The 15,488-nt window shown below is 34.6% G+C and overlaps 1 protein-coding gene across 3 annotated transcripts in view; it reads left to right on the top strand.

The window, feature by feature from the left end:
• ASXL3 (ASXL transcriptional regulator 3) overlaps positions 1 to 15,488 on the top strand; it is a 171,842-nt gene that overhangs the window by 95,753 nt on the left and 60,601 nt on the right. For 2 of the 3 annotated variants that reach the window (XM_036009176.1, XM_036009178.1), the window contains exons 7-9: positions 2,008 to 2,125; positions 3,076 to 3,195; positions 13,602 to 13,765. In XM_036009176.1, coding sequence (XP_035865069.1) covers positions 2,008 to 2,125; positions 3,076 to 3,195; positions 13,602 to 13,765 — 402 coding nt within the window. The remainder of the gene's footprint in view (positions 1 to 2,007; positions 2,126 to 3,075; positions 3,196 to 13,601; positions 13,766 to 15,488) is intronic. The other variant, XM_036009177.1, reaches the window with a different exon arrangement.

Here is a 15,488-nt window from a genome sequence, read left to right as displayed (position 1 = left end):
TGTGACTTTAAAATTCAAAACAACTATGGGTTGTTGTTGTTGTTGTTGTTGTTATTATTATTTCTGTCATGGTTTCTTTTTATCCAACTACTAATTTTTTTTATAATAGCATCTTCTCAGCTCTAAAACTGGAGGGTGAAATTTGTATTACTTTAGTCATTACCATGAAATGCTCTGGAAAGGTCGGCCATCTTTGACTTTATGATTCAAGCTTCTAGGCCCCTTGTTATTTCATCTCTTTTTTTTAACCAACATTTTCCAAAATATACCCCTTTACCCTCACATAAAATGAATATTTTTAAAATGCTTTTTCAAATTGCCAAAGGAAATAGTTTAAATCTAATGTGTAGAGCTTCATAAAAACTTGTTACACTTAATTTAGGTTTGTTTTTGTTTTTTGAGTTCGTGCATAGTGGGCAAAGGTGGACTTAATTGTAATTTAAGACACTGTGTTTCCTCATTCTATTTTTTTTTATTGGATTGGTAGGTTAATGTCTATAAATTGCTTTTTGTTCCTACGCAAGGCTAGAGGAATTCATGCAGTTATGTACACACCTTGATGGTCAAAGAGCAAATGTCTTAAATATTTTATAGCACACTGCTCTCATTAAATATGTTTTTGAGTGCGAGCAAAAGGCGAGGATGATGGCATCTTATTCATTTTTTGTATCTCTTGTCGCTCCCCCTGCCACAGTGCCTGCTCCTTTATAAAAGCTCAATACATCTAAGAATTGAAAGGAAGATGTCTTGTATCATCATTAGCAATAGAATCATTTGTATTAAATTCCCCAAGCAATTCACTTTTCCATCTGGTTTTAAATATAATCTGAATATGTCTTCTCTCATTTAAATGGCATTTAACTTTTTTCACTTCTGTAATTATTTGATTGCTAAATCTTGTGATCAACAAGTTGGATATTCAGCTGACACCCTTCACAAATAGAATGACATTGTGTCTGACAGCAAGAGGACATAGAGTGAGTGCAGTATTTCAGCAGAGAGTGGCAGCTGTTGGTCAGGGGACATCCATCAAGTAACTGAGATGTCATAAAGCTGGTAGAGATTACACAGAAACCAGGAATGAAAAGGCTCGAGACTGTCTGTGGTCAGCCTTTGAACCTTTTGAGGAGTTTTAGTATTCCTGTAAGTGTGAATTTATTGTCTCATCAGCTTTGTGTGCTTAAGACCCTTTTTATTACAGGTAATTTTCAGTGTAAAACCATCAGCTTGATAAGCTGTATTTCAAAACTTTTAAATATCTTTCATTACATTATTATTACCGTGGTTGTTTCATTTATGAAACACAAAGCACTCCCATTTAGAGAGATTTATTCTGGCATCAGTTTATTTTTTTCCTGATTTGCCAGAACGCTGTCATGTTCGTGTTCTGAAGGTTAATGTCCAAAGTCAAGCAGACAGAAGCCAAGTGCTGCAAGGTTTCCAAGATTAGGACTGATTCCCTTCGCAGAAATAAATGATTCCTGCCATGTTCAGTGATTTTGTGCAGCGCTCCCCACGGCTGAGTGAGTGCATCAATACTGTAGTCCTTACCTGCTGTACATACTGATGACACTCGGTGTTAACTTGATTGACTGAGCAGTGCACCGGAGAGGACGCACCTGCAAGAGAAGTGCAGACACATATATTTTTATCCTGGTCTCGAAACATTTATTTTACATTTATTTTACCTGGGAGTCATGGTTTCAAATTCCATGGGCTTTCAAGCCCCACTTCTAAGGTAGAACAAGCCTTTTAAGTACTGCTTTGTTTTCAGAATTACACCAAAAATGGTCTCGGATTTATGCCCTTTGCCAAAGCCTGATTTTTATGCTTTTGAGGGAAAATAACATGAAAGTGACTCTTAAGAATTCTGATAAATGAGTAACTCTGTAGTATTTAAGTATCTTAAGAGGTTCTCTGTAATGGGCAAATGGGTCATTTAATTCAATCATGAGAAATTAGTTTGGCTATATTTTTATGTTATATTTTTATGATCATGTTTTATAGGCTTTGAGACAGCAGCAGAAAAGAAGAAATGGAGTCTCAATGATGGTAAACAAGACTGTTCCTCGCGTTGTGTTGACACCATTAAAGGTGTCTGATGAGCAGTCGGATTCGCCTTCAGGTAAAGAGCTGAAATGTGCAATGCTCGGCCAGTCTCTTCCCGGAGGAGACTTCCTCGCTGGAAGAGAGATGTCATGAATTTTCCCTGCAACTGAATGATACTTCTGCTTGAGGTTATATTTAATTTTTCTAAATACCTTTCACTCTTTCAGCGATGAAAAAAAAAAGGTGTTTGCTTTTTTAAAAGGTACCAGCTCACTCATCCTCAGAGGACTTCATTTGCTAATATCAGTTGGTTTAAGAAAATGCGTGATACTTCTAGGTGGGGTTTTTTTGTTGTTGCTTTGGCTTTTGTTTGAATGTTGAACTTTAATGGTGGACCACATGCTGATGTGTAATGCCATCAAAAGCAGTTCTTCCCTCTGAGGGTGTGAATTTGTTTTTCAGTCCTTTGCTGCAAAATTAGAATCCCTTATTAGTTTTTGTGTTCTGACAACATTCTTCTCACCTCAGTGCTGCCCTGACCTTTTGTAATTTACCTTCTGCCACTTTATCAGCTATGTACCGTTCTGTTTATTAGAGACTGGTGTTTGCATTTTCTGTTCCTACTTCAACATAAAGTTATTTATAAAGGTATGATCTCTCCCTCCCCTCAAGCATCTCTTGCTTCATCTTTCTGTCATGCATTGTCTCTAAATGATACAGTATTGTTGAAGCTTATTCGTGTGTTTTTAAAAAAAAGATCTGAGTGTTTCTTTTAAAAGCTATCAGATCAGTGAATGTGTTTTTGACTCCACTATTACACCATCTGTTCTTGCTTTTTGTTCTGTTTGATTGATTTATTGGGCTTTCTCTTTGTATCCAGTGGAGGAATCAGCTTGTGGCCAAAGGTAGTGACTTAACTCTTAGAAAAGGAGATTGTATCTACAGTTTTTAAAAAAGAATTTCAGATTCTTCTTTTCAAGGACAGTAAGAGGAAGATAATGACATAATAACTATTTCCTTTTTTAGGATCCGAATCTAAAAATGGTGAAGCAGACAGTTCAGATAAAGAAATGAAACATGGGCAAAAATCTCCCACTGGAAAACAAACAAGTCAGCACTTAAAACGATTAAAAAAGTCTGGTTTAGGTGAGTGTTCAATAGATTATGACATTTCACATTTTAGAGATTTATATCTTTTTGAATGAAATTATGGAAAAACTCAACATTTTTTAAATGATTAAACAAAAATTGCTTAAACCTTTCCAATTTATCTAAACCAAAAGGGTACTAAATAAGGACATGTAGTTACAACCATATGACATTAAGCAAAAGATGATTAAATACTGTTTAAATATTGCTAAATTCATGAATGACGTTAGATAAAACAAAGACTAAAGATATTTAAAATGATATATGTAAACAAGTAATTATCTGCCACGTCATGATCCTGTCTAATGTGCAGTATTTTGTTCCTACAACTGGATTTCACTTGATTAGAATATACCGTACTGGGAGAAAATGGAACTTTCCTAAAGAGTTCATCGCCCTGAGAGTGCATCGTCATTGGGGTCCGCTGTAGTGAAACTGCTCTGCCTTGCTCTTCATCTGCGCTGCTTGAAATATTCAGTAGTGCTTGTCAGAAAAATAGTATAAGATTACTAAGAAGTGTAGGAGACACTGCCCATGGGTCTTACATTTCTGCACCAGAGTTTCTTCTGAAGATTTCCTTCCTGATCCATTTCATCAGGAACTCAACAGCAGCATTCAGGGAAAGGGGAAGATGAGAATTAAAAGGACAGAAATAAATGTATCCTGGGCGGAACATTGTAATTCTCTACTGAATCTGCCTTGCTGGAAGCCTGGACCTAATGGCTTCGTTTCTCTCAGTTATTTCACCTCTGAGTGAGGGTAATGATAATGATCTGGATCATTGTAGCGTTTTGTAAAATGATGGAAACTACAAATTTACTGACCTGAACTTCATTACTGGTTGTGCCACTTATTTTCTTAGTGACGTAGGGTAGTTCTTATTTGCAAAGTTTGTCTGCTTGTAAAATTCAAGCAAGATTCAGACTCATTTATTTTTTTAAGTAAATGTTTATTGATTGCCTACTGTATACCAGGAATTTTGCTAAACCCTAGGAACATACTTTTAATAAAAAGTCTTTGAATAGGATTTATATATTTTTAGATAAGAGATCTTCTGGGAAGCAGCATTTATTATGATTTTAGTTATTCAAACATAGCATAATTACCTCTTTTGCATTATTTCCAAGGCTAAATAATTTTATAGTTTTTGTGTAGCCAAAAATGTATGTATGTGTTCGTGTATAACCACACTTACATTTATACTGATGTGGTTTCTTTCTGCTAGCCTTTTGGGTGTTGCAAGATACATCCTTAAGTATAATAGCTTCTGAAATAGAAAATTGTAATGGGAGAATGATATGTAAAGTATGTCCTAAAAAAGTGCCATGTTATGGTATCCTAAGTAATTTGAAAGTCAGTGACCTTCAGTTAAAAGAGTCTGCTACAACCTCAGTAAAGCCAGGGTCACATCATGAGTTGAAAACAACTCAAGGCACGAGGACTCCCTGTGGGCTTACTTAGCTGACTTCAGGACCGGACCTCAACAGCGGTGTGGGCCACGCAATCAGGATCCTCTCAGGGGCTCGAGCCTTCGCTCAGGATCTCTTACAATCTAATCGGTACCTGGAAGCCTGCATGCCAGAAAACAGCTACATGTTAAAAGTTATATTGTCAGAGTATTTTAGCTGACTTGCTAACAAATTTAAAAGACCATAAAGGAGATCACTGTGTCCTTTTTTAACCTGCTTTCTTTTAGACTACAAAGTAGTAGAAATAATGAAGCTACCTTAATGAAGGAGTGGAGAAGCAAAGTCGTGCCCACTGTCCATATATAATGCAGTGGTCTAGGTATTTTGACAAAAGTTACCTCACGTAGTCCTTACTTCAATTATGTACAGTAGAATTATTCCCATTTTTTTCAGCTGAAGAAACTGAGGCCCAGAGGATTAAATAGGAGGTTCGCCCATAAATGACATAGCTAAGATACAAGCCAAGGCACAGCTAGCTCCAAAGTCTAAACCACTCATCTTAGAGATGGTCTGACTCTCACATCAGCCAGCCCGAATTGTGGACCTCTAGGCACCACTGACGAGCAACCTGGCATTCAATGGCCTGGGTCTGCCGTAGGCGCTAGCGTGCAGGGACACTCAGTTACATGTAGAAGGAGAGTGAGCAACTCGAACATTCCCTGGCTGAGCCTATAAAATCAAACACTTGGAGGGAAAAGGTGGGATTTAAATTAAATCAACTAGGGTAAAAGTTTGTCAAAAATAAACTGAAGGCAATTCCTGGGAGGGACCTGTGCCTGACTGACTAGCCTAACCAGCAGCTCAGCGGAACGGCTTATTTTGTGAAAACGAAGTTGTTGTACTTAGTAAGCCTCCAAAATATGCCCAATACTCTAGAATTAAAAGTAAAAAAAAAAGTAAAATGGAAGGAATAACCTTAAATGTAACCATCTCCAGACAGTAAGTAGCCCACGTCTCTCTTAGAAAGTAGTGGTTTTGATGTTGTATGACCTTAAGGGTCTCACAGAGTAAAAGATCCTGTATGCTGTGAAGCATTTAAGAGTCAGGATGGCATTTAGTACTCCATTAGGCATATATGTGAACATTTTGCTCTCCTCTCATAGCCATTAAATTGTTCATTCCTTGGGAATAGTGACCTTCCTATCCATCTTTGAGGTTCTCACTGCACCCATCATATCCTTCTTATTTAGCTGGTGCTGAATAAGTTTTGAATGAATTATTTATAAGTAACTGAATGGACTAGTAGTGTGTCTGGATACGCAAGGCATCCTATAGGTTTCAACACAGTAGACAGTCACTTGGATACCCTTGAATAAAAACCATGCTCTGCTCTTGTGGAAAGGTCATTTTTTTGTGAACTGATGTATAACTCCAAAACCAGGGCAAAGAGAGGTGAACAAGAAAACGCCTTAGCCAGCCAGACAGGGGGAGCTGGTTTTCTTTGATCTGTTTTTCCCACCAGAGTTAGACATCTAATTTATACAGTTTCAGTCACGGGTTTTTACTATTCTTTGCCATCTCTAGGTAGAGGTAATTGTATGTAAGTCCTAACCTGTGGAAACTGTTCTGAATTGAAACAAATGCTGTAAGTCTTTTCTAATTTAAACCGGTAATTCTGAAACTAATCCAGTCAAAATCAGACATTAGGGTGTAAATCTAAATTTTCATCCTCATTGTGAGATTTCCCTAACACAGCAATTTTTAAACAGTGTGCTGCAAGAATTTTTAAAAGTTACAGTACCTGACTGTTTAATCAGAGGCACTGACCTCTTTTCCCTTAGGTTGTCAGATAGGAAAAAGAAATGACAACAGCCAACACAATAATAGCTGATTGGTGAGAATGAATAAAAATTATGCCTATTATTTTGTCAGATTGGCAAAAAATTAATATATTTTTGTTGTGCTACAGAATTTTAGTAATTAGTTCATGTGTGCCATGAGATGAAATGGTTGAAAATTGTTGCTCTAAAAGGATATGAAATATTTTTAAATTATCCCCTACTTGCTTCCTTTTGGTCTCTGGCAGTTACTTAGATGGCAGGATATTCGCCCCGTTCAAGGTATCAGTTTTACCTGGGTCTTGGAGTCCCAGGTGTGTAGCCCAGCACGCAGTGGACTCCAGTGCATTTCTCTGAGGACCCGCCAGTGGAGGACGCACCGCAGACCTCCTTGGGTCCCTTTGTGGGCCAGCTTCCCTGGGGAGGGCTGGCAGCCCAGCATCCCGCAGTTTTCTGGTTCTGACAGTGATCTTGAAGTCCTTGGGAGAAAGAAATCACTCAGCCTACAAACCCACTACCTTTGACATAGTTGTTTTTGTTTGATGGTTCTTAACCAGGGTTATTTATGAAAATTATGAGAATATTTCTCTGATTGAATAGACATGGTACATGGGGCAATTGAGTGTGGTTGAAAAAAACAATGGATCTATAGAATATTTCTCTGAGGATGTTACAGTAACACAACTCTGTTAGCCTTCTCCCAGTTCTTATTCATTCATGGTGAAAAAACATTCTGTTATACATACAAACAAATGCTAACAGTAGCTACAAAGTTCTTTGAGATCATATGTCTTGAAAATAATTATAACAGTATTAGGCTACCAAATAATCAGGGAGTTAAAAACCACATCCAGTGAGGTGAAAGTAGGTAACAGCCAGACTGAGGTTTGAAGTACACGTTTTTCTTGCCTAATCAGTTGTTTTAATGCCCTGTCTCCTTATCTTAGCAAAGGAAGAAACTCATTTAAAGCCTCCCTGTGGAGTTTTCTGAGCTAACCCTGGTCCATTATCATCCATGGTCTTCAGGGCACTTAGAGGATGGGTTTTAAACGTTTAATAAAATTTGTTTAATGACATTCTCTCTTACCATTTGTTTTGTATTAATTTCTCACATGTTCCCCCAACTAAAATGGACATTCCTTAAATTAGGGGTCTTTTACCTAAACGAGTTTTTAATTATAATTCTCCCTACCTAATCACACAGAAGGAGTTTACAAAGTGCCTGCTAAACAAATTTAAGATTCTAATGGAAGTCTCTGAGGGGTTTATAATGAATGTCTTTGCTGAGCCCAACTTCTGGGATTCGCTCCAATATATTTTGTTTGGTTTAATCTTTTTGTAGTGAAGAATTATAATGTTACTGGTTTCATAAAAGGTTATATGCTTTTAAAATAAATCGATGCAAAAAAATAAAAATTTGAAAAATAAGCCTAAATCTATCATCCAAAATAATTTCTCCTAGTGTTTTATAAGCATTAGCTGACATCTCATAATGTGTAACGATAGCCAGAGATATCATAGAAAAACTTATTATACCATGTAAATTAAAGTTTTACATTTAATTAAGTTTAGGCTGAATAGTAAAAAAGAACAGAAGTAAAATCAAAAAAGAAAAATTACTAAGCATTGCCACAAGTTATATTTATAGCTTAAAGTTCTTTCCAAAGATACGGTATTAAAAACATGAAAAACCAAAATAGGAATGGTTATCTTCTTAAGTACTCATTTAACTTTGGACAGTGTATTGTAAAGGATAGGGAAATAATTACACTTATAGCCCCTCCTAACTCCATGTTTTTGTTAAGTTTTATGATTTTTTAAACATTAAGGTTGTTAACATTTCTATTCTATTTTGTAATCAGAACCCCCATAGTTCATTAATCCTGGTGATATATTTTGATAGATTCAGTGCTCCCCGCTGGACTTTCCACACAGTTTTTTCATCTATGAGGGCTACATGGGTTCATGTTATAGATGATTAGATTTTGACCTCAGATAAATCTATTTCCCCTTAGACTTCACTCTTTGAAGGCTTTTCTTCTCCAACCACTTTCTGAACATTCCTTTATAATTCTTTTGAAATGATGAAGAATTCTTTGTGGTTTGAACTCTTTCTTTATTTTCCTCTTGTCATAGAAGGCTCTGGTCTGTTCTGGCATGCACTCCTTCCCTCCGTGTGACTGGAATGTCTCTGTGTTTGTGCATTTTACATGTAAATCCTGTGTGGGTTCCCTTCTGGGAAGTAGGAGTGTTTCAGCCAGCAGGCTGATCAACGAGAGCTCCAAAGTTTGTAGTCTTTCCTCAGATTGGTGATCTTCCAGTTCCCTTTGGTCAAAAGGATAGAGAAGTTCCCTGACCCTGACTGGACACATCCCCATGATTTTTATCATGGAATCAGCCTAGTATCATTTTATATAGCATAAACTCTCTGGGCAATTGGGCAAACGTTCCTTCTCCTCCTTCCTTCTATCAATCTCAACTACTTTACGCTTTATAGTGTCCAGTAATTAGACACAAAAATGACTACATCTTTTTCTTCCTGTGAATACTGTAGGGAGATCAGGTACCTACCAGCTTTAACAAGACAATCAGATATAATTGGATTGTTCTTAGTCCAATTAAGAGTGAGTGCATGAGGATAATTACAAAGCAATTAAACATTCTGTGTGGCAGCAAATTTAGCAATAATTTCATCTGCTCTGTTTTTGTTCCCAAATTATGAAGCATATTTTTGCTTAGATGGACATCTTTGAAATAGATTTTTCTTTTGGCACAGCCATAAAGGACTTATATATCTCTCTGTATTTTTTTTTCTTTCTATGGTATCTTAACAGCTTTCAACCATACTAAATAGTAGCCAGCAGCATAAGCCTACTTCTTACAGTGCTCATCATATGTATTTCAAAAATTGTTGAATTTTCCCATTTCCCCAACACTCCCTCCCAATCAGAATTACTGTTGGTAAATGACCTCAGTTCCTTTATATTGAGAATATTTAGGCCATAAAAAAATTAAGCAAGTTACTTGGCTACATTTTCAACATTCCTGTCTCTAGGCTTTACCTTTGCCTCTGATGAGAAAAGAAGCATTTTTCCAAAAATTTTCTGCCTGTGGTCTTTTTTTTCTCATTGTGAAGTACTCCAAGCATATAGAAAAATACAGATGCTACTAAAGCAAACATACATATCTATCACCTTGACTCAACGGTGATAGGAGTTTGCCAGATTTGCTTTACATTTTTAAAAGCTAGGTACAACTTTTGTACTTTTTGTGTTCATAAGTGAGACTGGCCAAGAAAGTTTCTCTTTCATTCTATCTTTGTTGTTATTTTAGGAAATAGGGGTTATATTAACTTCATAAAGTGAATTAAATAGCTTTCTTTCATTACCTATTCACTAGAATATATATACAATAAAGTAATGGGAAAGTTTCTTGGTATAGCAGTAAAATTCATCTTTAGAGCTATTTATAATAAGTGCTTTGTGTGCATATGGGGAGGTGCCTATTTAACCATTTTAAAAAGTATTGTACAAATATATTCAGGTTTTCTATTTTAAGTTAAATTTGAAAATTTATAAACTTATAATAGTTTATCTGTCTTCAAAGATATTAGCTAAAGTCACAGTATTATATTATGCTTTTTAAATCTATTTTAATTATAATTATATATGCCTTGTAAATCTATATTATATTTCAACTTATAGACCTAGCTTTTCTTTTCATGTTCATTTATGCCATCTCTCACTAGAGGTGTGCCTATTTTATAAGTCTATAAAAGAAAAGCTATTTTGTCCTATTTTTCTATTTCATGAATGCTGACCCTTATTTTTTATAATCTTCTATTCTTTCTCAAATTTTTATTCTCCATTTCACTTATTAACTTCTTGATTTTATATTTAACCCATGAATTTTCAATATTTTTCCACTCTCTAATATATACAATTTACCATTAGAACCAATTGAGCTGCATTTTACAAATTATGGCATTATCATTCAGAATCCAAATATTTTGTAATTTTTATTGCATTTGTTCCTTTAACTCATAACATACTTAGAAATGAAGTTTTGAATATGAAAATATGTAATGGAGGATTAGACAGTTGCTGTGTTTATTGATACCTGATTATATTTCTTTGTGGAAAGAAAGACAAGGTTTTATATTATTCTTCAGTTATTTGTCGAGATTCACTGGTTAATTTTCTTATTTTTTTTGTTTGTTTTATTTTGTTTTTTTCTGTCCTTGAGTGCTGAAAAAAACATTGCTTTCTCTGTAGGGCTCAGTGCGGTACATATGTTAAATTCATTGGTTCAAGATTGATTATTGAGTTGTTGAAGTCCTCTGTATTCCTGACAGGTTTTTTGTTTGATATCACAATTTCTGATAAGATATGTCAAGGCTCCTCACTGGCATTGTGTAATGCCAATTTCTCTTTTTAATTCTTAATTTTAGATTTTTTGCTAGACTGTTTAAATGAATTCAGGCTTATGGTCATTATATTTTCCCAGTGAATTATTTCTTTTACAATTAAGGAATGATTTTTCTCATTCCCAGCAAGGGGTTTTACCTTTGATTATCTTGTTGATACTAATATTGTAGTATTGCCTTTTCTGTGCTTTTGAATGTTCGCCTGGTATTTCTTAGTTTATCTCTTCTTTTTTATCCATTCCATGTGATTTTTAAGTATATCTCTTATAAATATCATATAATTAGATTGTATTATTTTTAAAATATAATACAGAAATTCATTTAGGTGTATTTTGAGTAGGACTTAATTTAAAAAAAATACTTCTTTTGTGCCTTCTATGCCTTTTATATGCCTTGATTGGTTGAGTTTTCCTTTCATGCATTTATTTAGAAATTATGAATCTCTTTCCTACACTTCTGTGCCCGTCAATTGCTGCGTATAGAGTTGTTTAAAAATTTATTTTTATCGTATTTTTTCCATTACCATTTATCACTCTCACACCCCAATGCAACACCTGCAACCACCACACTATTGTTCATGTCCATGAATTCTTTCTCCCTCTTTGCTCGATCCCTCCACCTCCAACCCCTGCCTGTAGCTGTCATCTTGCTCTCTATCTATGAGTCAGTTTCTGTTTTGTTTATTAGCTCATTTTGTTCATTAGAGTTCACATATGAGTGAAATCATGATATTTGTCTTCCTCTGACTGGTTTATTTCACTTAGCATAATGCTCTCCAGGTCCATCCATGCTGTTGCAAAGGGTAAAATCTTGAGTTTTAACAAAGTAAAGGACTGGCCCATGTCTCTCTTGTTCCCAAATGATGCCGGGGTTTTATAATATTCTCATTTCAGTTGCTCCTTCTCACCTAGCATGCATTCATGGCCTACTGTTTTATTTCCATTTTGTTTTAACTCTCACTAGTTGTTAGTATTTTTCACCATTAGGTTTATTTGGAATTACTCGTGTCTATTAGGCTTCAGGTTACCATTGCTTTTGCTACCCATTCATTCCTTCTTTGATTTATTTGTTAAGAACATTTACTAGTTATTTCAGCAAGATTCTCTAAAAGAAAGAGTTTCTATATCGGATACTAAAAATGTTCCTGTATCATTGCCATTTTGAGGGACTTTGTTTTTAATGCGATTCTAGATTGACATTTATTTTCTTGTGGCCCTTTGAAAATATTTCACTTTCATCTGTTATCTATTGAGGATAAAGTTTCTGTGTCTTATTGTTATCTTTTTGGGGGTGATCTATTTTCGTTCAAAATTGTTCTAAGATATTCTTTTTATTGTTGATGTTTTCCAATTTTAGCCCATTAAATGGGTATTTGTCCTTCAGATTTGGAGCACTGCTCTGTCTGAGGATTCTTCATTTCTTTTCAATTCTGAGGACTTTTCAATTCTAAAGAGTTAAGCCATTAGCTCTTCAAATATTGCCTCTCTGACATTTTCATTCTGAAACTCCTACAGGTATGCATTTGAACTGCTTGTTTCATTCCCTCTATTTCATTCTCAATCCTGTTTTTTTCATTCATCACTTTATATTCTGTATTCTAGATATTTTCATTAACTCTCTATTTTATTCAATGATATATTCTTCTGCTATGTCCACTGAATATTGTTTTATTTTTTAAAAAAACTAATTTTGTTAGAATTTCTGTATGGTTCACTTTCAAATTTGTCTATTTTTGAAATTATATGTCTTATTTTTCATCATGGTTTTTATTCCTTCTTTTCTCTCTACTTATTTAAAACAAGGGTGGCATTTTTTCTGTCAGAAGACAGGCCATACTGTATATTTGCAGGTCATGTGATTCCTGTCACAACTGTTCAACTCTGAATTGTGGTGCAAAGGTAGTGCAGATTTAGACCTCAGCAATGTCCAAACAATTGGACAGGAAATAGCTCATGAGCCACAATTCACTGACCCCTGATTTAAGCATACTCTATTAAAATCACATCCAATGATTCTCTTAGCTCAAGTAACTAAGAGTGGTAATTCTGTTTGGTGCATCAGCTGACTATCCCTCATGGTGGAGCATTTCCTTGTGTGTCATCACTTCGAGTTGGGAACTCCGCGCACAGCCTTTTGTTGGGGGTCAGTGTGCCCTGAGTTGCAGAATTATCCTTCGAAGTGTACTGGCATTTCAGACCTTGTTGCTAATGTTTTTATAAAGGATTGCTTTTTAAATGATCACCCTCAAAATACTGTGAATAAGAATTTTCTAAAACAATGCAGTGCTTGCTGCACAACCTGTCAGTGCTACCGTTACCTCCATTAAAATTAATGACACATTATTATTTATCCTATGTATTATGGAATCTACAAGTGTTGTAATTGTTCACATGTAGGCTCCCAAGGTTTTTGAAAATCTGGTTCATTGCAAGAACATAATTAAAATACTTCTCTATCTAGAACTGGTGCTATGTGGAGTTAAAAATATAGACCATACTGAATGAAGTATACATTATGAATATTAAAGATAAGTAAGGCAAGACAGAAACACAAAGCTTTGGACATTTCCTTCTGTAGTACCATTTTTAAAAGGGACAGAATTAAATATATTCATGAATATATATGTTTGTATATATATATAATATTTTCCACATATACATATATTTGTGTGTACATGTGCATGAGTTTTCTAGTCTATAGTAAATTCATGCCTCTTGCTCTTTATCACAGGACACTTGAAATGGACCAAAGCTGAGGACATTGACATAGAAACCCCAGGATCTATTCTTGTCAACACTAATTTGAGGGCATTAATAAATAAACATACATTTGCTTCCTTACCTCAGCATTTTCAACAATACCTCCTGCTTTTGCTTCCAGAAGTGGATAGGCAGGTAAGTAGAAGTTTAGACATTTGATGTTAGTCACTAGTTATATAATTATGAAGTGGCAAGTCTGTTATGGAAGATGACTGATATGGGTGGGCCATTTTGTAATAATATAATATATTTATATAATTTACATACTTATTGCTAGCATTGATATATTTGTTTAATTTGCCAGAATAAAACCATTTTTTAAAATTATCAGTGGCGAGCCAATTCAAAATTTAAAATACAGCATATTACTGTAGAGTAAAAACAATAGACCTACCCACATTGGGAAGGAAAAACAAAGAAATCAAACATTCCATTATCAAATAAATCTTTGAAGTAGCTGCTCCCTTGCCTGGAGGGAATATTGAAGTGTAGCAATAAAAAGCCAGGGTTTCTAAGAAATTATGTAAATGTTTTTATTCTCAACTCTTCCCAAAAGCATTTAAAATTTATGTTTGCAGTTGCCTTCTGAGACTCTATCATCATGAATACGATTGCCTATAAATAATCATCTTTTATCTTCTTTTTAGTAGAACTGGAAATGCTATAAGAGTATTTTTGTATTTTTGAAAAGCCTCTAAAGTAAGGAAATAGAAATATAAAGCCATAATAGCAGGCATACTCATCTTCTAAAGCTGTTTCCTTAGAAAAGGGAAAAAATGCATCACATAAACGTTTATTAAATTTCAAAAAATTATTAAATGGTAAATAGGAAACATTTCCCTGTGATTCTTATTTCAGTAAATTTTGACACTGCGCATAGTTTCCAGCTGATGGGCATAGTGTGTGTGTATGTATGTGTGTATTTATGAATTTGTATCTCACAATGAATTTGTATTTCAAAATGATAGGTACATCCATAAATTGAAATGAGCAAGATTGATTCAATATTTCCACATTACTTTGAATAATTTTTTGAGCTTTTTATTTGTTTCTGTTTTCTACTAACCTCCTTTCATACAAACTTAAATTTGTTGAGTTGTAATTTTCTGTCATTCTTATATATTTCTTTGGTAGAGATTATTGTTTATATTTGTAAAAATAATATTTTCATTTCAGATATATTTTTATTTGGAAATTTGCCTTAGTTTTACAAAAATTGTTTAATATTTACTATGAATATGATATTTTAGGTGCTTTGCAATAATGGAAAGACAGTAATTGACTATTAAATGTTTATGAAATCAATGATTATATACACTCTAGTTCAATATATAAGCTGTATTTATAAATAATCAAAATATGATGTAGAAACACATAAGATTAAGGGGGAAAGGACAAAGTATACTGAGCTTTGGTATGCAGAAGGGGAAATCAGAGACAAATTTAAGATTGGGCCTTGAAATACAAGCAGAATTTGAAAAAATAATGATGGAAATATACCAACTGAAATTTTCAAAGGTACAAAATCAAGAGCTAATTTTGTGGAAGTCTGGATTTTGGTTAGAACGGTGCAAATGAATATGAGGAGACAAAATGGAAGTTGATTTTGGAACATTCTTGCAGATGAGGCCTGAGTCCTGAACAGGGTTCTCCCTGTGTTTGGAGTGCAAAGCCATTGAGGGCTTGTGAGCAGAGCTGTAATATATGATATCGTTGCTTTTTAAGAAAATTATTCTGGCAGTACTAAAAAGGAATGTTAGAGATGGGAAGCATGAAAGTGGAAAGAGTGGTTAGAAAGCAATTTTAGTTGTTCCACAAAGACAAAATGAGGGCTTGAATTTGGAAAATAACATTGAAA

The sequence above is a fragment of the Phyllostomus discolor genome, chromosome 9, assembly GCF_004126475.2.
Source record: "Phyllostomus discolor isolate MPI-MPIP mPhyDis1 chromosome 9, mPhyDis1.pri.v3, whole genome shotgun sequence".
NCBI classification, from domain to species: domain Eukaryota; kingdom Metazoa; phylum Chordata; class Mammalia; order Chiroptera; family Phyllostomidae; genus Phyllostomus; species Phyllostomus discolor.
This window is presented reverse-complemented; position numbering and strand designations above follow the sequence as displayed.